Below are 27,003 nucleotides of genomic sequence, written 5' to 3'. Positions count from 1 at the left end.
CAAGTCCGGGTGTTGTTGTTCTTTTAATGCCCAGTTTCTCACCACCCGTCTTCCCTGCCGGCAGCTGCTGAACAAGATTGGCGTCTCAAGTCTCGGGCTTCTGTTTTCCAAGGCTGTCATTGGTGGCTGTCATTCCGACCTTTTACTATGATAAATCCCACATGGGGTGGCTGTGATAATCTATACAACGTAAGAACAGTCCCCGCTGGATCAGGCCCCTGGCCCATCTAGTCCAGCATCCTGTCCTCACAGCGGCCAACCAGAGGCCTGTGGGAAACTGGCAGGCAGGATCCGAGCACAAGATCGCTCTCGCGTCCTGCGGTTTTCAGCAACTGGCATTCAGAATTGAAACTGAAATACTTTATTGTCACTTGTACAACTTGTATACAGTGAGATTACACGAGCACCCCCCACTCAGCTCTCTTAATTCCCCTCGTTTACTGACGCACACCCACCAAACCCGAAAGTCAGTTGCCCTGTTGTTATCTTTTCATTCAGCAGCCTAACAGCCCATGGATAGAAGCTGTTCTTTACCCTGTTGGTGAGACTAATCGTGCTTCTATATCTTCTGCCCGAGGGCAGGAGATCAAGAAAGTGCCAGCCAGGGTGTGAATCATCCCTGAGAATTTTCCTCACTCTCCTGAGGCAATGTTCTTCCGCTATTTCATCCAGTGGATTCATGGGACAGCCCATAATATCTTGTGCTGTATTCACCACCCTCTGTAGGCACTTCCTATCAGACGATGTCAAACCAGCGTACCACACCGTGATGCAGTATGAAAGGACACTTTCTGTTGTTGACCAGTAGAAGGAGATCATCAGATGTTGATTGACATTGTTTTTCCGCAATACTCTGAGGAGATGGAGTCTCTGTTGGGCTTTCTTAACCACCTGGGTTGTATTGATATTCCAAGTAAGGTCTTCACTGAGATAAACTCCTAGGAATTTAAAGGAAGAGACTCTCTCCACCCAGCCCTCCCCGATGTACAGCGGGGCTAGTTCTCCTCTCTTCCTCCGAAAGTCCAACACCATCTCCTTTGTCTTGCTGATATTAAGGTGCAAGTTGTTCCCTAGGCACCATGTAGATATTTTTTGGACCTCCCCTCTATACGCTGATTCATCTCCACCTGTTATTAAACCCATTATGGTGGTGTCATCTGCAAACTTAATAATTGCAGTAGACGGAAATTACTACATCCAGATCTGGAGGCAGAACATAGCCAAACACTCAGCTGATAACACTCAGAGGGACACGGGTGGTGCTGTAGTCAAAACCACAGAGCCTCTTGGGCTTGCTGACCTTCTGATCAGCAGTTCGAATCCCGTGCAACGGGGGTGAGCTCCTGTTGCTCTGTCCCAGCTCTGCCAACCTAGAGGTTTGAAAGCACACCAGTGCAAGTAGATAAACAGGTACCACCGTAGCGGGAAGATAAACATTTCCATATGCTCTGGCTTCCGTCACAGTGTCCCGTTGCGCCTGTAGTGGTTTAGTCCTGCTGGCCACATGACCCGGAAAGCTGTCTGCGGACAAACACCGGCTCCCTCGGCCTGAAAGCGAGATGAGCACCACAACCCCACAGTCGCCTTTGACTAGACTTAACCGTCCAGGGGTCCTTTACCTTTTTACCTATAGCCATGGGTGTAGCCGAACACTCGACTGAGCAATTTGTGACTGTTAATGTTATAAATCCGGCAGGGGAAAATTTCTGTGGTGCCCCACCGCCGCTGCCGCCGCCGCCCGCTTCCCTTGATGCCCTAACCATGTGCTTATTAGACAAAATCACCTGACACAAGCATTAATTGCAAGAAATAAATGACCTTTATTGACAAAATGTAAAACTATGCGCACACGCACAAACACACACAAATAATGTAAAGGACTTTGCATTCTCGCGGCACGCAAACTGGCTTTCATTGGTGTAGTGTTGAAAAGAAGTTTCGCCGGGTAATTCGTCTTAGAACTGAGCCAGGAATCCGGAACTAGCAGCCAAAATGAGGAATGTCAGTAGATGTGAGTTACCCCCCTATGAGAGCCCTTCGCTTTCTTGAGATCTACATAGGAGGCGATCTCCTTATCTGAGCACACCTATTCTCAGCCCTGTATTAAAATACTGGGAAAAAAAATTCAAGGATGCAATCATGGGTCTCTGTTCCCTTGTGTTCTGCTAGAGGTTTTCCAGCGGTGCCGGGTGGCTGTGCAGGAGTTCTCAGGTCAGGGTTAGTGTCTACAAAAAGCTTCGTTCTCTATAAAAACTGGCACAAAAGTTTCAAAGGAATCCAGGACTGGGAGGGTCTATTTCAGGCTCTGTGGTGTGGAGAGAAATGAGGGCAACACCATCCCTCCGGAGGGCAGGCACACAGGGCTTGGGCCAGCCCACCCAGAGGGCAAGGACTCCAGCCCTGATCAAACCTACCCTCTTAGACTTACCCAGCTCCCACCACTCCTTTGTGGCTGCCTGCTGGGACCTAGCCCTTTGCCATGGCCTAGAGAAAGCACAGACAGTGTCACTTGGCAGCTGTGCTACTTCCCCTTCACCTGTGCGCCAGGTGAGAGGACCAGGGATGAGCAAAAAGGTGGCCACAAAGGGGGAAAGCATAAAGGAAACACATTATGCAGCTCTTGGGCAGAGACTGACAATGCCCGGTCAGCTCTAGCTAATTGGCAACCGTAGAAACCCAGCTGTGCAAATGACAGCCACGCCTTTTCCTAAAGCTCTTCCTGAAATAAGCCTGAAACCAGACATGGCTGTGGGACCTTACCCAAACTAAAGGGGTTGCACTTCACTTGGTTAGCAGGCCCAGATACAGTAGAACCTCTATTTGCGACCATAATCTGTTCTGGAGGTCCGTCCGGAGGTCAAAATGGGTCGCTGGGAGAGGCGCTGTTGTGCGCAGACAGTGATCACCCACTTCTGCGCATGTGTGAACGGCGACCGCAGCTTATGCGTGAACTGCGATTACCGCCATTGCGCATACGCGGATGGCAGCAAACCCGCTGGTTACTTCCGGGTTTGCCGCGGTTGCGACATGGAACGACCATAAGGTGGTAAGTAGAGGTTCGACTGTACTGGCAACCTGCTTTATTTAGATATATATATTTTAAAAAGAAACACAAATAGAATCGGTTCCCTTTAGGCTAGCTTGCAAATTAGAAAGTTCCAGTGATGCAAGGAACCAGGAAAACTACATTCAAAGCTGCTTCAAAAAGTTAGCACCCAGGAAAGGTCGAGAACTTGCCAAAGGCTCACATTTAAGCACTTCTGATTGCCCAAGGCCCAGCACAACAACACCCCCCCCAAAAAAAACCCCAAAGCAGAAAGGGAGGCAGCATTCTTCAGCTCGCTCTGGTTCCCTAGCGGGTTCATTTCAGCAGGCAAGGACCCTCAATGTCTTTCACCTGGCTGGCTCACTTTGGGGAAACTAAAGGACTCTCACCCCAAACAAGAACAGAATGAGGGTGCCTTTTTCCTTGAGATGAACCCCAGCAACTCAGGTTTGGCACTACCCTCCTTACAAAGCACCTGCTATCTGGAACAGCTCCAAAGGTCTGAATGATCTCGACTACCCGCTTCTCCAGCACAGAGTTCTTCAGCTGGTTTGGCATTGGTTGTTTTCAAAACAAACAATAACCAAAACCCAAATCCAGCTCTCCAAGCTGGATCTGCATACACAGCAGAGTAAGCTGGAGAGGGCTGCGGGTGGCAGTTTTAACTTGCTTGGAGCAGCTTCTGTAGGGGGGGGGGGCAACCAAAAATAGGATCACCACCAACCCACTTTCCAGCTTACCCCACCTTCTTCTTCTGTTCTGGCACTGGGTGCCCCTTTGACTGGGCTGCTGGCCCAGCTGCTCCTCTGTCTTGTCCCCTCCTCCACAAAATAAAATGAAATCAAACACACGGTGGAGGGTGATAAATTTCTCAGGGTACCGGCATGAGCTCCTTCGCCCGTAGCCCAAAGGAAGGAGGGGCGAGAGGAATGTGACTAACTTCATACATCATTATTTTGTAAAAAGTATATAAATGCTTCATGATAAAGCACAATAAGGCACCCTCAGGTTTTAAGGCCACGTGAAATAGAGGAATTGGGGGGGGGGGAGAGGGGGTTTGCTCAAGTCCTTCTCCTCACCCTCCTCCAGCTCAAAGATCTGACGAAGTATCCTGTCTATTAATGCATGGGGGGTGGCGGCGCAGATGCTGACAGATGCTAGCTCCCATCAGCTCCAGCCAACCTGGCAACATCTGGAGGGAACACCTGGAGGAATGAGCATCGCCTTAATACTGTTAAAACGGGGGGCACTGTCCCGGCAGAAAGCAAAGAGGGTGCAGGACGTGCATCAGTGGTTCTTAAAACAGCCACTGGGCAAGGAACCTACAAATGGGAACTTGGTGGAAGGTTGAAGTTTAAAAAAACCCTACGATGATCAGTCACTTAGGCCATAGTCCCACCATTCACAGTTAAAGCCCTGTGGTGCCCATTTAAACAGTCCTAGCTTTTCTCAAAGAATTATGGGAGCTGTAGTTTGTTAAGGGTCATTGGAGGAGACACCCCCCCACACACACACACTTTCTCCTTCCAGAGCTACAATTCCTAGAGTGATAACCGTCAATCCCTCTCCCCAACGATCTCTGGGAAACGCAGCTCTGGGAGGGGAAAGAGAGGGTCTTCCTAACAACCCTTCAATGAACTACAGCTCCCATAATCCTTTGGAAGAAGCCAGGACTGTTTAAAAGTGGTATCCTAGAGCTTTAAACTTGTGGAGTGAATGTGTGCTTTCTGCCAACCACCTCAACAAGGAATGGCCCCAGTTATATCCCAATCTTAGCACTGTGGATCCAAAAAAAAAAAAAAATCACAATAAGAAGTAAACTGTGCAATTCCAACAAATTAGCAACCACAACAAAAATGACAACAAAAAGTTCCAGGCTTGTCTTCCTATTGGAGAAGCTCAGGTAATGTGCAAAAAAGAGAGAAAGAGAGATTCTCCAGGAGCCCATCAGGAGCAGGAATCTCTCTCCTTGGCTCTAGATACAGCAAGGCCGAGGACCGAACGATAGGGCTGGAAGGCTAGAGCGGGGTTTGGAGAATACTAAAGTCTGATGCAGGCAATCGGAACGGATTCACCGGGTTCTGGGGAGTGTCTAGATAAGGCACAGGTTGGGGCTCCCCTCCTGGGAGCAAAGGAACAACAGCTCTCCTCCAGCTGGAGGGAGACGCACCAGTCGCTCCACGTTTCCAAGAAAACACTGTGAAAAAAGGACAGCTCGGCTCACACTCAGGGCAAGCGGCTTCCGCCTCGCTCCAGGGAACACCAGGTGTCAGGTGCAGCAGAAATCGGTGTGCATACTGAGCCAAGGGGCTATCTCCCACTCTCCTGCCGTGTCTGAAGCACTTGGGTGACGCTATCAATGCCGTCCTCTGGAACCTGGAAGAGATGGGGAAGGGTAGCAAACCAGCCGGACCAAATAGCAACTCCTCCCTGCAGTACAGCTCAAAAGAGGATTTAGAATATTTTTTCATTTAACAAAATTTATACAGTGGACCCTCGGGTTGCAAACATGATCCGTGTGGGATGCACGTTCGCAACCTGCAGCGGCGCGTCTGCGCAAGCACAGGTTGAGATTTGGCGCTTCTGCGCATGCGCAATGTGGGATTTAACGTTTTGCGCATGCGCGACTGCCGAAACCTGGAAGTAACCCGTTCCGGTACTTCCGGGTTTCGGCAGTCCGCAACCCAAAAAAAGGCAACCTGAAACGTCTGTAACCTGAGGTATGACTATGCTGCTTTAGTTCAAAAGACAAACAAACAAGGCCTCTAAATAAAACATTAAAATGATCATTTAAAATAAAATAAAATAGGTAGGCAGCTGCTCACAATTTGGAAGAAAGCCTGACCTTACCAGGGCGTGGTCAAAGTTGAAGGTGCTAATGTAATACGCAGAGATGTCTGCATCGGCGAGAGGTTTGGCAATCTGAGCCACAATCCCACATTCGTCTGGGGAGGCAAGAAGGCAGGTGATAAACTTGTGCCCTTTTAAAAAGAGTAAGAAAAACCCTCCCTTTCTCTTAAGCACTGATTGGTCACATGCACACCACACATCTAAGGCACTATGAAAGCACTTAAGCAGTCCTGGTTTCCCCTTCCCCCAAAGGATTCTGGGAGTTGCAGTTTCTTAAGAGTGCTGAGTTGTTAGGAGAGCCCTATTCCCCTCCCGTTTCGCAGAATTCCATTTCCCAGAATTCCCTGTGAGGACAGATTGACCATTAAACTACTCTGGGAACTGTAACCCTGGGAGGGGAATAGGGCCCTCAAAACAAACTACAGCTCCCAGAATTGTTTGGATGTCTTCCCCATTGATTATAATATGGCAGCCAACACCTACCTTCCAGTGTTGGCTTAATGTTTTATTTTATTTATTTTTACACACACACACACACACACACACACACACACATATAATATCCCACTTTTCACCATGTTGGTCTCAAAGCAGCTTAGAGCAATAAAATATACAAACTATATATACATGGTGAGGTAGCTCTTAAAATAGCCCCACTAAGGCTGTACCAGCTGTGCAAAGAACACATTTTTACTAGATAACTCACGCTTACCCGGTACAGGTGAGTGTAGCTTAAAAGTGAAGGAACAGAAAAAGTCGGCTCTTGCAAGATCTCGCTGCCTGCTCGCCTGGAGGAAATTCTAACTCGCCACAGGCAATCAGCTGAGCACTTGGCAAGGCTGTACTTTATGGCTAGCATCTTGTACTATTAAAAACAACAGCCGTCCCTGCAGCTATCAGTAACGCTGTCCACAAGGAAAAGCAGAGCTCAGAACATGAGGGTGCACTCACTCACCGAAGCCCAGGGGCTGGCCACCAATCCTCACCATCCTCCAGAGCTCCCCTGAGGAGCTGGTCAGCAGGAGGTCACTGGGGAACCTGGGAGAAGGAGACAGGAGAATTTAGTCACGGCCACAAGGCACCTTTTCTAAAGCCCCACACCCAAGTGATGCTCTGTGCTTTCTGCCCTCCGGCTCAGTTTTCCCTGCACACAGCAACACACCAGCACGATCGCATCCACACCACGCATTTAAAACACACGGCTTATAATTCTATTCCAACCAAAGAAGAATGGTTAAATAAATTATGCAAATACTTGGAATTAGCAAAGTTGACCGATCTGATAAGACAAAAACCAAAAAATGTAATCCAGAAACAATGGAAATGCTTAAATGATTATCTATCATTTAAGGTACCTAAATGTAAGGTACTGGTTGTGTTTAGAATAGATTCATGAGAGATTAAGAAAACTTATTGATTAGAACATTTGTGTGAGATTGTATGGGGAAAATACGGAACAACAGATACTATCTGGCTTAAAATGTATATAGGAAGTGCAGTGTAAGTGATGGAAGTCAACCAAATTTTATTATTTTCATATTGAGATATCTGTAGAATAAACTTGGAAGAAATTCTTCCAACATTATTTCTTCTTTTTTCCTCTTTATTTTTTCTTCTTTTTTCTTTTTTGTTTCTTTTTTCATATACATGTGCATACGGTGGTACCTCGGGTTAAGTACTTAATTCGTTCCAGAGGTCCATTCTTAACCTGAAACTGTTCTTAACCTGAAGCACCACTTTAGCTAATGGCGCCTCCTGCTGCTGCTGCGCCGCCGGAGCACGATTTCTGTTCTCATCCTGAAGCCAAGTTCTTAACCTGAAGCACTATTTCTGGGTTAGCGGAGTCTGTAACCTGAAGCGTATGTAACCCGAGGTACCACTGTATTTGAAATATATATGCATGTATGTATTTGTAACATTTTGCTTACATTTTGTAACAATTACGTTAAATAAACAATAAAATTATCCAAAATAAATAAATAAAGCACACGGCTGAACCAGATAATCCTGGGAACTGTGGTGCGTTATCTGTCCTTTTACGGTGCTGCATGGATATGACCCTTTATCCCAAGACTGCCACGTGACAAACAGAAATCTCAGCCAAACCACTGCATGAATTCCAGCAATTGCCTACGAACACAGCAGCCGGCAATTTCCTAAGGCAAACTACGAGATGCTGTCACAGGGCTTTCAAGCAAGAAAGGGGATTCCTGCCCTGACAGACACCCCCCCCCCCACCAGGAGATGCTTCGACTGGCACTGCACATTGCCCTCATTTGTGAAAGACAACGCTGGTGACCATTCTTGGAATATACTGTGTATGCCATTCTGGTCCCCCTCACCTCAAAAAGGATATTGAAGCATTTGTAAAAGGTTCAGAAAAGGGCAACACAAATGATCAAGGGAATGATGCAGAGCCTTTCTATGAGAAAAGGTTGCAAAGTTTGGGACTTTTTTAAGTTTAGGGAAAAGTCAAGTAAGAGGCAACATGATAGACCTTTTTATTAAAAGATGCATGGCAAGGCAAGAGCAGAACCCTGGAACTTGTAAGCCTTTTGACTGATATACCGGCATGCTGTGCTAAATTTCATTTTGTGGGAATGTTCAGGGTGGAAGGAGAGGATATATTGTTTATAAATATTAATATTATTAATATCCTTCCTAACTTGCTCTAGCAACTTCCTTCACTTAGCAGAATTTACATTCCCCTTTACACAGCAGAAAACTAGTTGCGAACTCGTGTGAGTTTCTTAAGACAATACGCAATTCAATCTGGCTTGCCCAGAATGAAATGTGTTCTAATATTTTCCTGGTAAGACCCCTTGAATCCCTCCTAAAAGAATAAAGACACCACAGTCTTTAAAAGCAATAAAAAGAAAGTTTGCTCATGATCAGACAGAGCACAGTGGGATCTCTGAAGGCAGGCTTAAGGCTTAAAAGTTACAAACTAATACTAACAGGTTTATCCCATAAGGGAGATGACCTGGGGGGCTGCTTGGCTGGCAGCCAGCAGTTCATTCCAGGAAGTTCGCAAGACGAAAGGAAGATGGAAAAGAGAAAGAGAGTGGCAGGATGCCTTGTCCTTTTACCAGGTCTGGAAAGGTCACGCCCACTCACTAGTCACATGCAAGGAAGGATGCTCTAGGCCAGGAGGGACAGGAAGTTTCGAATGGCTGGGACAAACATTCCCTTGAATGGCCACTCTAGGAAAACAAGGAATGTTGTATTTGACTGCTCCCAGTGGATTACATCCCACACATTTACACCATTCAACGAACGTCATTCAGTGTTGCCAATTCTCCATCCTTTCTGCACATGACTGTTCTTGTTCCCCCATGGAGAACTTGCAAGCTGGTTTACTGCTCCAAATTTCGTCACTTTCCCTCTTGCAATTTTCTGATTTAGCGGGGTTGCAAACAGGGTTCCCCCCCCGAAAGCAATTAATACGAAAATGTGTACAAAATTTCCATAATGTTCTGCTACGTTTCCCAGAAGCGGCTTCCGAGTCATGCAAAAGCTCAAATGTAATGGGGAAATTAAGAGCCAGGGAAACGTTAGGGACATGGAATAAACCACCGTGTGAATGCAGCCCTACTAATTGAATAAAAGTTTCCCTGCTACCTGCAGCAAAGCTGTCTACCTGACAGCACTTACTTCTTCTTGGTCTCAGCATCCATGACGATGGAGATGTACCCCTCGATCAGCGAAAAGGCAAAGAAAGTAATGGAGTCGAGGTCCTGGCTGGCTGAAGCGGCTTCTTTTGAGGGGCTGAAAAATGGGGTGAAGAAGAAACATATAAGTTGCCAAAATAAAGGACTGAATAGGACAAGCTGACCAGCTTTTTAAAAAACAGAGGGGGGGGTAATCATAAATGTTTATTAGTTTTCAATTAAAGTCCAATAATAGCCTCATTATAACAATACCAATTTATATTACAATTATACCAATCATTCAAATAACAAATTATATAATTTGGTTTAAGTGGGGCCGCCGCATGCTAGATTTGATGTTTTGATTATTTTCTTTATTTCTGCATTGCAAAATCTTATTAGTTTCAGTTACATTCCGGTCATAATAATGATCCTTTATACAACAACTGCAATATTAATAACTTCTATTCGCGTTGACAATTAAATGGATTTATAAGACAGCAAATGAGGAACTCAGACTATATCCTTGTTCTTCCTGTGTGCAGGAATTATTCTGTCTGTGGTGTTTCTTCCTGTCCTTGTAAGATATTATGGCTTTCTTTCCCCCAATTTTTGCTGTTTGCATCATGCTTTGGGCAGAGCTGATATCCCATTGTTGTTCCAGAAATTTCTCAATCGTTCTGTCCCATGCTTCGTCGTTTTGCATCAAGAACTTTAACAACAGCTGCAAAAGTCACTCTGTCTGTTGGTGACTGTTGTCACCATTTTCCCTCTCAGCCTGGGAAGAAGAGAGGTCTGTCGAACTGCAGGTGACTCAATAAAGAACCCTATCAGTTTCTTGACAGTTCACAGACTCCTTTCATCTTTCCTTCCAGCTGAAGATATGAGCAATTATACTTCCAATTAAATTAAATTCCAAGTTCTCTTAGCGTGATTCAGTTCACTCCGTAAATAATAAAGGATGGGGAAGAGTCAGCTCTAAGTTTCCACTGTAAACCTTTTGCAAAATAGAGCTTCCCTCCTTTTTTCTTTATACACACCGTTCCATTTGATGTTATATTCCATATTTATAATCCAATTTCTTCCATTCTCATTTGCATAAATATAATTTGAACTAACATTCATGAGGGGTGCTGAATCATAAATGTAGAGAAGAAAACTTTAAATAAAGAAACCGTAGGCTCCCCACCCCGCCATCTTTTGCACTGAATGAAGTCTTATCTCAAATTCAAACCTTAAAGTCCTTGCAATTGGTTTGTTCCGCAGTTTGTGATCTCATCTCTTCTAGCACGTGCCTGTACTTTAGCCCAATTAAGCTCTAACAGGAAAACCTCTGCTTCTTAATGGCGGCGTTGATTTGTGGTAGGCGAAGGGCTTTTACACTTAGCGCCTTCCTGCCCCCCACATTCCATGCCAGACCGAGAGCCAGGTACCAAGACGAACTGCGAGTGAAGCCCACTCCCCCCATCCAGGGGGAGAATTTGCAAGGATGATTACCTTCAATCATCCTTGTTTTTCCTTCACCAATGAACTCCCCGCTGTCATGGAGCCTGCCTCCACTAAGGCAGAGCGGAACTGGAAGCCCCCCAAACAGTTAAGTTTTGATCTTTGCACAGAAAGCAGAACATGGCTGGTGTCCGCTACACCTCTGCTGCGCTCTTACCTGTGTGAGTAGAACAGGACATCAATGAGGATTGTGGCGATGGCGGGCAAGGAGTCTGGAGAGATGCTCAGGATACAGAACCTGTTTTGGGGGCTCTGCACAGGGTGGACAGTGGGGTTCACGTCTAAGGACAAGAGACAAAAGTGTTAAGACACCTGACACAGCAACAGCCAGAATTCCCAAGGGATTGGCTTGGACCAGACAAGGGAATGCCATGGCAATTCCAGGAGATTTTCCAAGCAGAGGAGCAGGGCTGAATTGCATTTGCATAACACCTGCAGCAACAGCCCATTTGGCTAACAGCCATCTTTATTTTCTGCACCAGAATTTGGAGACATCCAACAAAGTTGAATTTTGTTGTTGTTATAATTTAATACCCACCATTTATCCACACCTCAAGTGTCAGAATTTCAAGGGCTGCTCAGATCCATATAGTTTGGTTACTGGATTCTTTTAACTGCCTGCTCAATTTTACCTTTATAGTTTTTTATGTCTTAAATCTGTGGTTCCCAATGTGGGGCACACGCCCCACAGGGGGGCAATTAGATTTTTAAGGGGGGCAATTCGAAAAGAAAATAAATTGACTGGATATCACTAAACAAGAAGACTTGAGACTGAAGCGGACTAAATTGGTGCCTAATATAAAATCTGTCTGCAGCTGGCATGTTAATTATTAATTATCATCATCATCATCATTTTAAGAATTAGTGATTTCTTCCTTGGTACTTCACCTGTCCTTTCGTTCTTTTATTTTTCTCTTTCATGGGTGCCATGTTCTTTGGAAGTTTGTTTAGACCAAGTTAATGGCCCTTTAGGCTTCCTCCACGTGAATAGGAGTTCACTTTCGAATAATAAGAATTACCGTATTTTTCCGTGTATAAGACTAGGTTTGTCATTTTAAAATTCTGCAAAAAAGAAGGGGTGTCTTATACAAAGGGGCGTGTTATACATGGAAAAATATGGTATATGTCACCGGGGGTGGGGTGGACATCAGGATTTTAGAGATGCTTAGGTGGGGTTTGGCCAAAAAATAAAAAAGGTTGGGAACCACAGTTTTAAATGTTTCTTGGTTATGCTACTGAGAGAGTGGCGACTGAAGAAAAAAAAAATTAAATCAGCCAGCAGCTCCCATGGCTTTGTTTGCAAGGCTGCTGTTTGCAAGGTTAAAGCACAAACCTCCCTATTGTCTAAGCAAAACAAAAAGATACTTTCTTCTCCTCCGAGCATCAACACAATGGATGAACTTTGTCCCCATCGGACTGGCCTGACATATTTTTGATAAAACTGGGTGGCGGTGGAGACAAGGAATCCAATTTCAAAGCCTCCAAAAGGAGGCCATAAGGTTACAGAGCCGGTTTCCACTCCAGCCCTCTCTCATTCCAAAAAAACTCACCTTGCTTTGGCTTGAGGAACCCGTTGGTTGCGTCGTCGCAGCTTGCGGGGACCGGCTCCCCGTTCACCTCCTTGTAAATATCAAATTCGCCTTCCAGGGTGTGGATCACGACAGGGAGGTCCTTCTCCCGCACCTGGAAGAGAGAGCCAAGGTCGTCGCCGGTGCAGAGCAGCAGCTGGTGCCTTTTGGGATGGGTAGAGAGGAAGGCAGGGAGGCCAACAGTAGGTGGCGCCAGTGGCAAGCAGAGCCATCCAATTTGAGCATTTGTCCCCCATCCTCTTCTTCCTGGCTGAGTTCTACAAGGGGAACACAGAGGAGGAGGAGGAGGAGGAAACTAACAGGCAGGGTCTCCCCCCTTCATCGGTTGTAAGAAGGCAGGCTGAGCTTGGTGGGGCACTGCCCCATTAGCCCTAATTGACCAGCCTCCACTGGCGGTGGCCCAAGACGCTGAAAGTCTGTAGTTTGAATTTTGGCTCTGGCCAAAACTCATCTGATGCCCTTAGGAGAATCTCCTTTTATTATGCATAAGATGAACAGCCTAGGACAAGAGTTAGGAACCTCGGGCCTAGATGCTAAGTGTGGCCTTCTAAGTCTATCTGGCGTTCGGCCGCACCCCACATTGACTTTGCTTCGTGCCCTCCTTGAGTGGTTCTGCCTGGCTGGAATGTGTCCTTAAACTCCGGTCATGCCTCTTGCTTGTCCAAGTGGAGGATAGAGAAGGACAGTGGGAGTGTGTGCAGAAACTAGCCTACTGTACAAAGGTAAAATTTACATTCATTGCTCTGCCCACTTTCACCTCGGGCACTGCCCAGAACAGAATGTGGCCCCCAAAAGGTTGCCTAGAACAGAATGCGGCCCTCAGCCTGAAACAAATTCTCCACCACTGTCCTATGACTAAAGAAAATGGTCTTTTTTTCCTCGGCCACATTCACACCAAACATTTAAAGCACTATGGCGCCACTTTAAACCATCATGGCTTCCCCCAATGAATTCTGGGAGCTGTGGTTTGTTAAGGGTGTGAGAGTCATTAGGAGACCCCAACAATCCTCCAAGTGGTATAATAATAATCAATCCCTCTTCTCAAGGAGCTCTGGGAATTGTAGCTATGTGAGGCCTACTAACAAACCTCTCAGCACTTTCAACAAAACACAGCTCCCAGAATTCTCTGACAGAAGCCATGATGGTTTAAAGCAGTATCACAGCACATTAAATGCATAGCTGTCAAGCGTCCCTTATTTGGCGGGAAACTCCCTTATCCCAGCACTGTGTGCCGCTGCTGTCCCTTATTCATGATGTCCCTTAAATTTCCTGGGTTTCAAAGGAAGCAGCTCCTCTCCCTCCCTCCCTGCCGACCAGGGAGGAGGGAGGCTCCAACTGTGTTGCTTGGCTGCGTTGCTCACCCAATAAGGAGTCCCTTAAATTTCCCGGGTTTCATGCTCGCCCGGCTCGGGAGGGAAGCAGTGGCTCAGGGTCCTCCGCCGCAAGAGAGCGTGCGCATGAGCTGCGTCTCCATCTCTCTTTCCCCCCTCTGGGGTGCATTGTGAGGAGACGGGCAGCAGCGGGCGGGCAGGCAGCCCCTCTTGCGAGACTTCCGCCACACTGCCAGGGGAAGCTGGAGGCAGCGGCGGCTGAGGAGGCGGCCTGAGGGAGGAGGAAGAGGAGGGGATGGGGAGGGACGCAGAAGGGCGGTGCTTCAGCGGCTGCTGCGGCGCCGCAACCGCCTCATGCCAGGCTCGTGGGCGGCGTGGGAGAGTCTCTCTCCGTCCCCCCCCCCATCTCGGGCAGGGAAGGGCCGATGGAACTCCTTGCACCAGGACGGCAGCCCCGGCATGCTGCTTTGCATGCCCTCCAACCAGTGCAGCAACTTAATGTAGTGATTTCCCCCTTTGCATCCCTTTCATAACTCTATTTTTATAAATCATTTGTCCATCCATAGTTCAAATTTTTACTGCAAGTTTTCTGTCAAGCCTACCAAAAAAAATGAGAGGCACAAATACAAGATGGGTGACACCTGGCTTGAGAGCAGTACATGTGAAAAGGATCTAGGAGTCTTGGTTGACCACAAACTTGACATGAGCCAACAGTGTGACGCGGCAGCTAAAAAAGCCAATGCAATTCTGGGCTGCATCAATAGGAGTATAGCATCTAGATCAAGGGAAGTAATAGTGCCACTGTATTCTGCTCTGGTCAGACCTCACCTGGAGTACTGTGTCCAGTTCTGGGCACCACAGTTCAAGAAGGACACTGACAAACTGGAACGTGTCCAGAGGAGGGCAACCAAAATGGTCAAAGGCCTGGAAACGATGCCTTATGAGGAACGGCTAAGGGAGCTGGGCATGTTTAGCCTGGAGAAGAGGAGGTTAAGGGGTGATGTGATAGCCATGTTCAAATATATAAAAGGATGTCACATAGAGGAGGGAGAAAGGTTGTTTTCTGCTGCTCCAGAGAAGCGGACACGGAGCAATGGATCCAAACTACAAGAAAGAAGATTCCACCTAAACATTAGGAAGAACTTCCTGACAGTAAAAGCTGTTCGACAGTGGAATTTGCTGCCAAGGAGTGTGATGGAGTCTCCTTCTTTGGAGGTCTTTAAGCAGAGGCTTGACAACCATATGTCAGGAGTACTCTGATGGTGTTTCCTGCTTGGCAGGGGGTTGGACTCGATGGCCCTTGTGGTCTCTTCCAACTCTATGATTCTATGATTCTACCAATGTATGTAACTCTTTACAATAGCTTTTCAACTAAATTATAAACTTTCCCCATTCTTTATTAAAGAAGTCCTCTTCCTGGTTTCTAATTCTGCCTGTAAGCTTTGCCATCTCGACGTCGTTCATCAGTTTTGTCTGCCACTCTTCTTTGGTCGGAGTTGTAGACCCTTAGGATCATCTAGTCCAACCCCCTACAAAACACAGTCAGTCGCAGCCAAAGCAGCATGGCTCCATCAGTGCCAGATTTCTGTATAAGCCAAGCCAAAATCCCTTATTTTGGCTGCTGATCCCTTATTCTCAAATCTGTAAGTTGACAGCTATGATTAAATGTATCGTGTGCACGCAGTCCCAATTGTATCTAGAGATGTTGGGGGTTGAAGTTCGGGCCTTTGGGAAAACAAAGGGCTCAACCAGTAAGACTCAGCCCTTCCTCAGGTGGTCTCCTCCCTTTACAATGGTCAACTGTCTCCCCTGGGGATGGGGGGGGGGAGTCACCCCAAGAGACTCACCAGGATGAAGTCTGTCTGATAGGTGGAGAGCATTAGCACCGAGACGTTGTGCTCTGCCAGTGGTGCAATGACCGACTTAGCGATCTTGGTGACCCCAATAGGCTGGAGGTTAGCGGAAGCGCTGCCGTTGGATGAGACATTGAGCACCAGCCAGGTGGAATCGACGACTTGCAGGAACTCAGACGGGGGCAGCTCTGGAAGACAAGGGTGGGGGGGAGATCCAAGATTTGTTTTCATGCTCCCCCCTCCAAAAAAATTGACTACTACTGATGAAGTACAACTTATGCTCGTCAGATAAAATTACAAATATTGCACACAACTGCCTACGCAGGTCAAAACCTGAACTAAATCTCTTTATCTTCCTATATACATAAGAACGTAAGGCTGTCGTCACAACAGGACAGCAGGCAGGCAAGCAAGAAAGTGAGCAGTGCTGGTGGCCCAAGTGAGCTGTTTAATGGAGGGGGGCAAGCACTTCACAGAGGTTTAGCAAGCAGGGGGTGGGGCTTTAAAAGGGGGTGGGGCTTTGGTCAAGCTGTGAAAAGACAGTGAAGGAAGTGGGTAAGGTTTAAGAAGGGGGGTTGCTCAGATGTGGGGGAAGGGGGGTTGGCAAAGGGGTTGGCAGGTTGGCAAGTAGAGCAAATGGGGCAGTAGCCCCTAGTAGCTTCATAAAAGATTACGCAAACAACCATCTTCTTCATGGTATCTGAAGAAGTGTGCATGCACACGAAAGCTCATACCAATAACAAACTTAGTTGGTCTCTAAAGTGCTACTGGAAGGAATTTTTTTATTTTGTCCAAACAACCAAGTTTATCCCCTTGCACAGACCTGCAACGTTACGTAGATCTGGGAAATTCTACTCGCAGCAATGCAGCCTACTGAATATTGCAGGGTGGTGACCCCAAAATGAGCATATTTTTGTATTGCACGGTCTGTAGCACTTAGGAATGTTTTAAAAATATTAAGCTGTGTAAGAAGGACTTTTAATTAAATAAACAAAATGGTGCTGTAGTTTTTACACGGAAGTTGTTGTTTTTTTAAAAAAAAACTTGTCTCTTATTTTAAAACGATCCAGGGAACTTCACAGAATTCTGAGTTCCAATGAGGTTTTGGAATCAGGAGCAGCGGTTTACTGCAAGACTCCAAGCCCCTTGCCTCCCCATTTCCCTGCCAATGGGCTTTGATGCCTTTGGCAAGCCTGTTCCCACCTAAGACAAACTGTCCCTCTAACCAGAGATTTTAGCGCGCGCTCTCTCTCCCTCTCTCCAGAATGAAGCAGAGCCAAAAAGGGGCTTGGAACAGCCCCCAGTCAAGGAGGGAAGCAAGTACATTGCGTTCTCGGCCAACAAGGATTCTTGTTGATTCAGCTACTCCAGAGGTTAATTCAGAAGATATGAACCGCCTTTGCTCGACCAGACCAAAAGACACAAGGAGGAAGAACAGGAGAGGCTGCTGGATTAGACCACTGGCCCATCAAGTCCAGCATCCTCTTCACACAATGGGAAACCCGCAAGCAGGAACCAGGCACAAGAGCACTCCCCCCCCCACCCGCCCCGGCAGCTTCGAGCAAGCTGCCTTCATAAGCAAAAAAGGCTTAACATAGAAGATGCCCACTGAATCTCTATCGGAAGAGCAGCCCACAATTTAGAACCCTGCACTCTTCAAGGTTCTAAGTCAGAACTTTAACCCAAGGTTCTAACACTTACAAATATCCAAGAGATGGCTTCCTTCTGCCCCACAGAGAGCCTCAAGGTCCATAAATAGCAACACCCTAGTGGTCCCGGGCCCTAAGGAAGTTAAATTAGCTTCAACCAGAGCCAGGGCCTTTTCAACTCTGGCTCCGGTCTGGTGGAACGCTCTGCCTCACGAGACCAGGGCCCTGCAGGATCTGATTTCTTTCCGCAGGGCCTGTAAGACAGAGTTGTTCCGCCTGGCCTTTGGCTTGGAGCCAATTTGATTCCCTCCCTCTCTTTCTTTTTTCTTTTCCTTCTCCTCCTGCGATGAGGCTGCATTTTAATATTTTAAATGTTTCAATATTTTAGTGTTGTATTTTAATTTTGTTTTTAAGTTGTAATCATTCAACTTGTTTTTATTATTGCTTGTAAGCCGCTCTGAGCCCAGCCTTGGCTGGGGAGGGTGGGGTATAAATAAAAAATTATTATTATTATTATTACAGACCTTCTCAGGTGTTAAAATCTGAGGTGTGTGTTTTCACCCTATTCTTGTGGCTGTAACCTGTTTTAACTGTTCTTAATTTTAAGTTTCAAATTGATGTAACTCACCATGGGGCCTGCTGGTGAAGAGTGGGTAATAAATTTAGTAATAATAATAATAATGATAATCATAATCATAATAATATTGATAATCATGATAATGATGATATAGAAGATACCTGCTGAATCTTTATTGGAAGAGCATTCTAGTTTAGAACCCTGCACTACGCAATGCTCTAAATGAGAACCTTACTTAACCCAAGGTTCTAACTCAGAATCTTAAGATTCTAACTTGCCCTCCGTTGCAGATATTCAGATGCAACACATGATAGGGGTGGGGCCAAGGGTGTCAAAGATGTTCCTGCCCCACCTCTCGTGCCATGGGAAATGCACAAACGGCATCTGGCTTGGGTGTCAAGGCACAACCACATATCTACATTTATATACAGAGGGAGGGGGCGATGCAGGTGGGAAGCAAAGCTGTTGTGTCATTTGCTGCACAACGGAAGGCAAAGGGTTACTTTCAAATGGGCCTTTTGGGGGCTTCTGTTCCAAGGAAACAGGATGGAGTCGTTCAGAAGAACAATGGCCAACCAGGCTGTAGAAATCCTGGGAACGAGAGCAAGGACTTCTCAAAAAAAAAAAAAAACATCAACCAAGAAAGCACCAGAGCTTTTTATCCAGAGAATAAAACTGCATCTCTAGACTTCTAGAGGAAAAAAAAGCACTGGCAAATCAGCTGCTCTCAAATTCCAAGGGGGCGGGAGGTCAGAATGCCCTTTTAAGAGAATCTGGTGTGAATGAAAGCAAACATCTTGGGAGGCAAGTTATCAAAGGTTATGTAAATCCCCGTCACTGCCTGGAGAGAAGGCTAAACACTGGAGATTCCAGAAAAGGAACCCCCTCCTCTCCCTGTGGCCTTTCCAGGTTGCCTATACATCATACAGTAATGCAGCACCCATACTTTGGAACTCCCTGCCACTTGACACCAGGCAGGCATCTTCACTGCACTCTTTCTGCTTAAAATATTTTTGTTTATGCATGCCTATCAGGACATGGACGGCACACAGAATGTTGGGTGCTTTGATCTATTTTTGCTGATTAAAAAAATTGTTTAAAATATCTTCTTCTTTTTACTGCTAATTTTATTGTTTCCTTTCTGCAAGTTCTTCTGAACTCTGCTTGTTTGTTTTACAATCAAGTGGTACAGTGGTAGCTCGGGTTACATACGCTTCAGGTTACAGACTCCGCTAACCCAGAAATAGTGCTTCAGGTTAAGAACTTTGCTTCAGGATAAGAACGGCAGCGCGGCAGCAGCAGGAGGCCCCATTAGCTAAAGTGGTGCTTCAGGTTAAGAACAGTTTCAGGTTAAGTACGGACCTCCAGAACGAATTAAGTACTTAACCTGAGGTACCACTGTATATGAAATAAATAAAATGGGGGGGGACCCCAAACCATCCCTTGGCTAAGTAAAAACCAAGACTTCACCTGTTTGGCCCCTTCCAGCTTCTCTCACACAAGCAGCCAGGTAGCCACATTTATGCATCACTCAAATGGACCTGTGTGTGTGTGTTGCTTTTCCATGGGAACAACACCAAAAGAAATCACAGCTTGGGAAGGCCACGCCTTCCATCCGCTCTGAAAAATGTCCTGCCAAAGGCACTCTGGAGTGCATCCAGGAAGCAGTTATACAAAAGCTGCTGTTGTCAGCAGTGACCGGGGCGGCTTCCTATCTCCCTTCCTGTGGCCCTGCTCCCTCTTCCCCATGGGGTAAATAAAACAGACGCACAATACCAACATCTGCTCTCCATCTGTTCCCTCCTATACTTGGAAAAAGCAGAGAACAGCAGGGAGATTTTCTCTTTCCTCTCTCTGTCTCTCTCTCTTGATAATGCTCAAAATTAAGTCCAGGGCGGGGTCACCCGGCAAAATTGATCAACAGCACATAGGGAGCTGCTTGCCTTACAATATCGGTGTGTTAAGTCCCTCCATGCCAGTATCACCTGCTCTAACCAGCAGCATCTCATACTAAGGAAGGATATTTTTCTTTTTAAAAGAAAAAAAAAAAGACTGGAAATTGAACCAGAGGCTGTCTGCATGCAAAGGATGTTGCCAGCCAACCTTCATAAAAAAAATACATCCTTTTTTCAGGGCTTCCTGGACCAGATGAACTTTTGCTCCAATCCAACTAAGGCTCAGTGGCAGGGCCTAAATCCTTTTCCCACGTTGCTTTTTGTCCAGGCATTCCCTGAACCGTAAGGTTGGGTTCCGATTCATGCGTCGGAATCCTCAGAATTTCTGTTTTATTTTTCTCTTTATATTACTAGTGTTTTTATAGGGCTGGTTTTACAACGCATTTTTGTTTTAAGGATATATTGTCCAGCTTTCTTAGATCATATGCGAAGAGATTTTTTTTTAATTAAAAAAAAAAGTGGCGTATGAATGCTCTTAAGTGTAAACTCCAACCAAGGTGCCAGTTAAGTCCCAAAAGGCGTAATAACCTTGTGATGGGCCATTTCAGCATCGGAGAAAGGGCTTTTTTTTTTTTGGTAAGCAACAAAAATTAAACCCAGAAAATTGCATTAAATCAGGGATGGGGAATCATTCACTCTTCTCTATCTGACCTTTTGGGACACTCCCCAGGCCCCGCCTCCTCTCCCCAGGCCCCACCTCCTCTCCCCAGGCCCCACCTCCTCTCCCGCCTTGCTTTACACCCTCCATGATTGCCTAGCAATAATCTTTTCTTAAACCCGCACCTCCAGCCAGATGTAGGAGAGAGGGGTGTGGGAAGAGTGTAGACACTAGCCTACCCTACAAAGGCATCACTTACATCCATTGCTCCCACCCATTTTTTCCTCTGGCCCTGCCCACCACTGACATGTGGCCCCCGGAATATCACCCAGAAAGGAATGTGGCCCTGAGGCTGAAAAAGGAACAGCTTAAACCCCAAGTATTCCTTTATCGGCAGGTATAAGCTCTTCCTTCACTATAACGTCCCCCTTGAGGGTTTCACACAGCTCCATGCAAGTAATCCCGTGCGGTGCACCCTAAATTAAACTGAATTAACAGCTGTCAGAAACGGCAACAATGCCACGCTAGGAGTCAACACACAGAAAGCATGGACATTGGTACCTTTAAAGCCTTCTTCATCCAGCATGATCGTATAGTCTTCAGGAGTCTCTGTCAAGCTGAAGAATTTGCACCTGGGAAGACAGAAGAAGAAAAATCAGCATTGCATTTTTTTAATTTTTAGCCAACTGCATGAATGTTTGCTAGCCTTTGAAAAAGCACCCAGAAATTTCAAGTAGCCCAAGGTGTGGCGGGCAGGAGTTTTGAAGGGATATATATATATATATATATATATATATATATATGCGCTACATATATATATTTCTCCACATGCATCTGCTTCCAAATCATTTCCAAGCCTAGCACAAGTGCCAGCTGCTGCTACGGGCAACTAATGGCTGGCTAATGGGAGGCAAAGTCAACTCACGAACCTGCCTATTACATTCAGACCACTGGCCCATCTAGCTCTGTACTGTCCACAGTCCGCACTGATTGGCAACGTCTCTCCAGGTACTTGGGTAGGCAAACTAAGGCCCGGGGGCCGGATCCGGCCCAATCGCCTTCTGAATCCGCCCCGTGGACGGTCCGGGAATCAGCGTGTTTTTACATGAGTAGAAAGTGTGCTTTTATTTAAAATGCACCTCTGGTTTATTTGTGGGGCGTAGGAATTTGTTCTTCTTTTTTCAAAATATAGTCCAGCCCTCCACAAGGTCTGAGGGACAGTGGACTGGCCCCCTGCTGAAAAAGTTTGCTTATCCCTGGATTTCAGGCATATTATTATTATTATTATTATTATTATTATTATTATTTTACCCCATCCATCTGGGGAAACTGGGCAGCTTCCAACAAAATACTAAAATACAATATTTCATCCAATATTAAAAGCTTCCCTAAACAGGGCTGCTTTCAGATGTCTTCTAAAATCAGATATTTGTTTATTTCCTTGACATTTGACGGGAGGGCATTCCACAGGGCAGGCGCCACTACCAAGGAGGCCCTCTGCCCGGTTCCCTGTAGCTTTGCTTCTCGCCATGAGGGAACCGCCAGAAGGCCCTCAGAGCTGGACCTCAGTGTCCGGGCTGAATGATGGGGGTGGAGACGCTCCTTCAGGTCACCCCCCAGCCCTACCTGGAGATGCCAGGGATTGAAGCTGGGACGTTTTACAAGCGAAACAGATGCTTTGCCACTGAGCTACAGCCGTGCTTGTTCTAGTTTTATTCCCAATCTCCCTTGCAAAATTTCAGCAGACGCTTGTGCAATTCTCACGACAAAAAGCTTGAGAGGAGAAAAACGTGACCCCCATCTATTTCTCCTTCCCTGGAAGTTTTTGATCAGAGGTTGGATGGTCATCTGTCATGGATGCTATAGCTGAGACTCCTGCATTGCAGGGGGTTGGACTAGATCAGGCCTCCTCAAACTCGGCCCTCCAGATATTTTGAGACTACAATTCCCATCATCCCTGACCACTGGTCCTGCTGGCTAGAGATCTTGGGAGTTGTAGGCCAAAAACATCTGGAGGGCCAAGTTTGAGGAAGCCTATAGATGATCCTTGGGACGCGGGTGGCGCTGTGGGTTAAACCACAGAGCCTAGGACTTGCCGATCAGAAGGTCGGCGGTTCGAATCCCCACGACGGAGTGAGCTCCCGTTGTTCGGTCCCTGCTCCTGCCAACCTAACAGTTCGAAAGCACCTCAAAGTGCAAGTAGATAAATAGGTACCGCTCCGGCGGGAAGGTAAACGGCATTTCCGTGCGCTGCTCTGGTTCGCCAGAAGTGGCTTAGTCATGCTGGCCATATGACCTGGAAGCTGTACGCCAGCTCCCTCGGCCAGTAAAGCGAGATGAGCGTCACAACCCCAGAGTCGTCCACAACTGGACCTAATGGTCAGGGGTCCCTTTACCGTTATAGATGATCCTTGGGGTCCCTTCCAACTCTACATTATACAATTCTATTATTCTATTTCACATTTCTAGTCAACAGCAATTACCAAGACAGAACTGTAACTGTTCAGTTCTGCTTCTACCAAGAGGGATGTACAAATAAAGACAGCAGAGAGACTCCAAAGGATTGGAAATGTACAGATCTCACTCTGGGAAGACACAGGAGTCCTTGGCAAAATACTTCCTATCTGAAATCTTGGAGAGCTGCTGCCAGTCAGTGCTGGGGATACTGAGCTAGATGGACAAAAGGTCTGACTCAGTATAGTGAAGGGATGTTAGCTCAGCAGCAAAGCATCAATCGCCAGCAACTCCAGGTCTGGCTAGGGGAGACACGACCCTTGTTTAGAAACCCTAGAGGGTTGCTACAAGTTATGTGCCATTTCAACAAAACACAGTTTAAAAACAAACAAACCACCGTTTACACTGATGCAACCTCAGAGATGTAACAGAAACACCTGACAGCCAAGAACTTACAATTGTAACATACTAAGAAATTAAGGTAAAATATTATGAATGGGGAATAAATGTTGATTGCTGTAGAACTACGGTAAATCCATTGGTACTTTGCGGAAGAGAAAACCACTCGCAACTCTGCACGGAAGAAATTCAAATTATTTCACTACAGAAACCTCCTAATTCCATGTTGAAAATAAACCATGCAATTGGGTGAGTTTTAAATGCACGGGGATCCTATGCAAGGCAGAACTCAATCCTGAGGATTTTAACAGAACTTGGGGCGGTACCAGGATTTTAAAAGGCAACAACAGCCGCCCTTGATTGTCAAGAGACTAAAAATTTAACAATGGTGGTGCCTGAAGAATTTTTATTTCTCAGCTAACACCCCCCCCCCATTCGCTCCGCAGCATCGGGGACTTTAAATCTTGATGTGATCTATTTGGACTGGGCTGGGCTATGGGACTGAGAAACCAGAACATGAGCAATGAAATTATTTGATTCAGATCAGTGGTTCCCAAACTTTTTCAAGCCACCGTAAACTCATTCCCAGTGCCCCTGAGGCATAGCTCCATCGGTAGAGCAGGAGGCTCTTAATCTCAAGATCATGGGTTCAAGCCCCAGGCTGGGCAAAAGATTCCTGCATTGGACTAGATGATGCCTTTCAACTCGATGATTCAGCACCCTATAAAATGCATTATTCAGAATAGAGGTTTGCATGACCCACTAAGGAAGATAAACAGCACAATAACATCCAAAACAGTAGCAGTTAATCGTGCCTTCATTCAAAATCCGATTTAAACTAAATTTAATTAATTCAACACAACTGATAAAACTTGATCCAGCGATACCAGCTTCCCAGAGTCTGACAATCATTTAGCAAGTCTTAGATAAGAGGCTTAGATTACCATCTTTAGTTAACTACTTCACTGCTCAGCAAATGCGATAAGATGGGCTTGACAAAGGGATACCCAGTTTCCCAACATCTGGGATAGGTCACTCAGCAGAGCATGAGACTCTTTTAATCTCCGGGTCCCGGATTCGAGTCCCGCACTGGGCAAAAGATTCCTGCATTGCAGGGGGGTTGGGCTAGATGACCCTTGTGATCCCTTCCAACCTTACAATTCTGAGATTCTAAGTCACTTAGCAGGAGCCTTTAAACACCACCTCCCGGTGACTCCCTATAGGGGGCAGTACCTCCTATTTCGGAAGCAGCTGCTTTAACTGAAAGACTCGGCACAAACACAGGGACTTTCTCTCCAATTCCAGAATCCCAAAGCAAAGGGGGGGGGGGACTCTTGCAAGTGTGGAACTCCAGAAATATTTCCCTGTGCTGACCGACTTCTGGAGTTCCACACTTGCAAGAGCCCCCCGTCCCCCCTTCCCAATGCGTTTGGATTCTGGAATTGGGGGGAAAGCCCTGTGTGTATTTATATATATTGGAAAGAGAGGGGCTGCCAGCCAGCTGTGAGATCCAGTTGGAAGGGCTGATCTAATAACACCCTGTAATTGTTTGCTTATTCTCTGCAAGGCGGGTAAGCGGAGGGTGTTAGTTAGGTTGTTTTTGCCAGGCTTTGCAAGCCAACTGTAGGAGGAAAAAGTAGGGGGGGGGGTGTCCATTTTCAATCCTGAGAAAAGGGAGGATTTTCCTTTTTTTTCTTTAATTAAAAAAAACACATTTTTTTCCACAATTGACTCCAAGCACAAAGTGTGGGAGTGTTTATAAGGAGAACATATTTAAAACCTTGGCCTGCAATTTGGAGGCATTGAAAGGCCTGCTTTGAAAAACAGAAGAAAGGAGCAGAGTCCCACGGGCTCAAACAACAGCAAGAATAGTCCGCTGTTACTACAGGAATATTACCACTTGCTCACCCAACACCCAGCTTTGAACCCTTAGTTTGGGAGAAGAGGCACACAGAGACCAGATTTGCCTGTTTGAGGTAGGGTTGGGTCTTCAGCAACTCGTCCTCTGGGTTTTAAACAGGGTAGCACATTCTGTGTTACAAGATGCTAAGCAAAGATACCTGCTGCCCAAACAAGGCTCATTTCATTTAACCCAGATAAAGAAACAGAAGTGTTTTCAGTAATTCCCTGAGCAGAGTTTGCAGCAAAGCACCCTGCCTATCCTCTAAGATCCCGTGCAAAGCAAGAGTTTGGAGGCAATCCTTGCTACGTCCAAGTGGGGTCAGGATTGCATCTGCCACCACACCACACACACCCTTCTTGGCTCAACAGCACAACCCCTTGGTACAAGCACAGAGGACCCAGACCCCTCCCCAAATGAGGTTTACTCAGAATGCTCCACACACTCCCTGCAGCTCTCAGGAACGTGGGCCCAATCCTGCAGTGACAAAAGAGGCTTTCGCACATTGCACTCAGAACAATGCACTCTTGTGTTTGTGCATTCCCACAACCTGTCAGTAGACTCATATACACGCACGGAGGAACCCAATCCCTTGAGAGAGAGGAAGAATGTAGTCCAGTTCTCTCTCTCCCCTCCCCCCCCCCCACACCTTTGCTCACTAACACAACCGCTTGGACCACATGTGCACGTGCCCCCCTACACCCCAATCCACATGTTCAATATACCACCTTGGTCCATCCCCACAATTTCGCAGTATGCACCCAATCCTTTGCGGCACGTGAGCCCACCTAGCAGGGACCAATTCTGCCCCTTCCCCAAAGGGCTTCACCCTGCGGACGGTCCACAACACTCAACACGCCTCCTTGGCCCATCTTCCCACAACCTCCCTCTACACGTGCGCGGGCTTATAAAATGGGGCTCGGCAACCTTCGCTCAATGAAGCCCTCTCCTCTCGAGACTCTCGCATCCCCTTTCCGTCCTCCTTTCCTTCAACCCCTTGGTGTACACGCGAGTGTGCGTACGCACGACACGCATACACGCCGCTAGGAACCCGAGCCCGACCCACCCCGTCCCGGTGGGGCACCTGCTTCGCTGGGGCAGCAGCAGCATCTTGAGCAGCGGGTGCGTGTAGAGCCAGAGGCCGCTGCGAGCCAGGCTCAGCACTCGCACGCGGGGCTCCAGGATCCGCAGGTCCATCGCGGCGGCGGCGGCCCGAAGCGCGTGTCTCGGCAGCGGCAGCGGCAGCGGCGCACCAAGCAAGGCCGGATCGCAACCCCGGCGCTCGGCTATAGGCGAAGCCGGGGCCGCGGCGCCGCCTCCTCGGCCAGGCCTGGCCCGGCCCACGGGGTGGAGGCTCGCCGGCCCCGGGATCCACCCACCGCCGCCTCCTTTCCGCCCCTTGGTTGCCGGCCGCCATGGGCGCCGCTGGGAGAAGGAGAGGTGTTGGGGCTCAGGCAGCCCATCTGAAAACTCAAGAAGCTGCCTTATGTCGAGTCGGACCCTGACCCACTAATAAATAATAATTATTATTATTTATATCACCTGGCTGGGTTGCCCCAGCGGGAATCCTTTAGTACTGACAGCAGTGGCTTTCCAGGGTTTTCAGCAGGGCCGGATTTAGGTTTGATGAGGCCCTAAGGTAATGG

The 27,003-nt window shown here is 47.0% G+C and overlaps 1 protein-coding gene across 1 annotated transcript; it reads right to left on the bottom strand.

Moving 5' to 3' along the window:
* Window positions 1–1,800: 1,800 nt before the first annotated feature.
* Window positions 1,801–26,754, bottom strand: CASTOR1 (cytosolic arginine sensor for mTORC1 subunit 1). The gene is made up of 9 exons (XM_083590527.1): window positions 26,442–26,754; window positions 21,166–21,236; window positions 15,820–16,013; window positions 12,603–12,735; window positions 11,210–11,333; window positions 9,551–9,664; window positions 6,852–6,934; window positions 5,897–5,991; window positions 1,801–5,422 (listed from the first exon to the last, which is right to left on the bottom strand). Exons 1-9 carry the CDS (start codon window positions 26,552–26,554, stop codon window positions 5,357–5,359), a joined length of 993 nt encoding a protein of 330 aa, XP_083446653.1. The 5' UTR covers window positions 26,555–26,754; the 3' UTR covers window positions 1,801–5,356.
* Between the last annotated feature and the right edge of the window lie 249 nt (window positions 26,755–27,003).

Source organism: Podarcis filfolensis, assembly GCF_964270895.1.
Source record: "Podarcis filfolensis genome assembly, chromosome: 16".
NCBI classification, from domain to species: Eukaryota; Metazoa; Chordata; class Lepidosauria; order Squamata; family Lacertidae; genus Podarcis; species Podarcis filfolensis.
The sequence above is the reverse complement of the archived record's forward strand: the minus strand, read 5'-3'. Positions and strand labels throughout refer to the sequence as shown.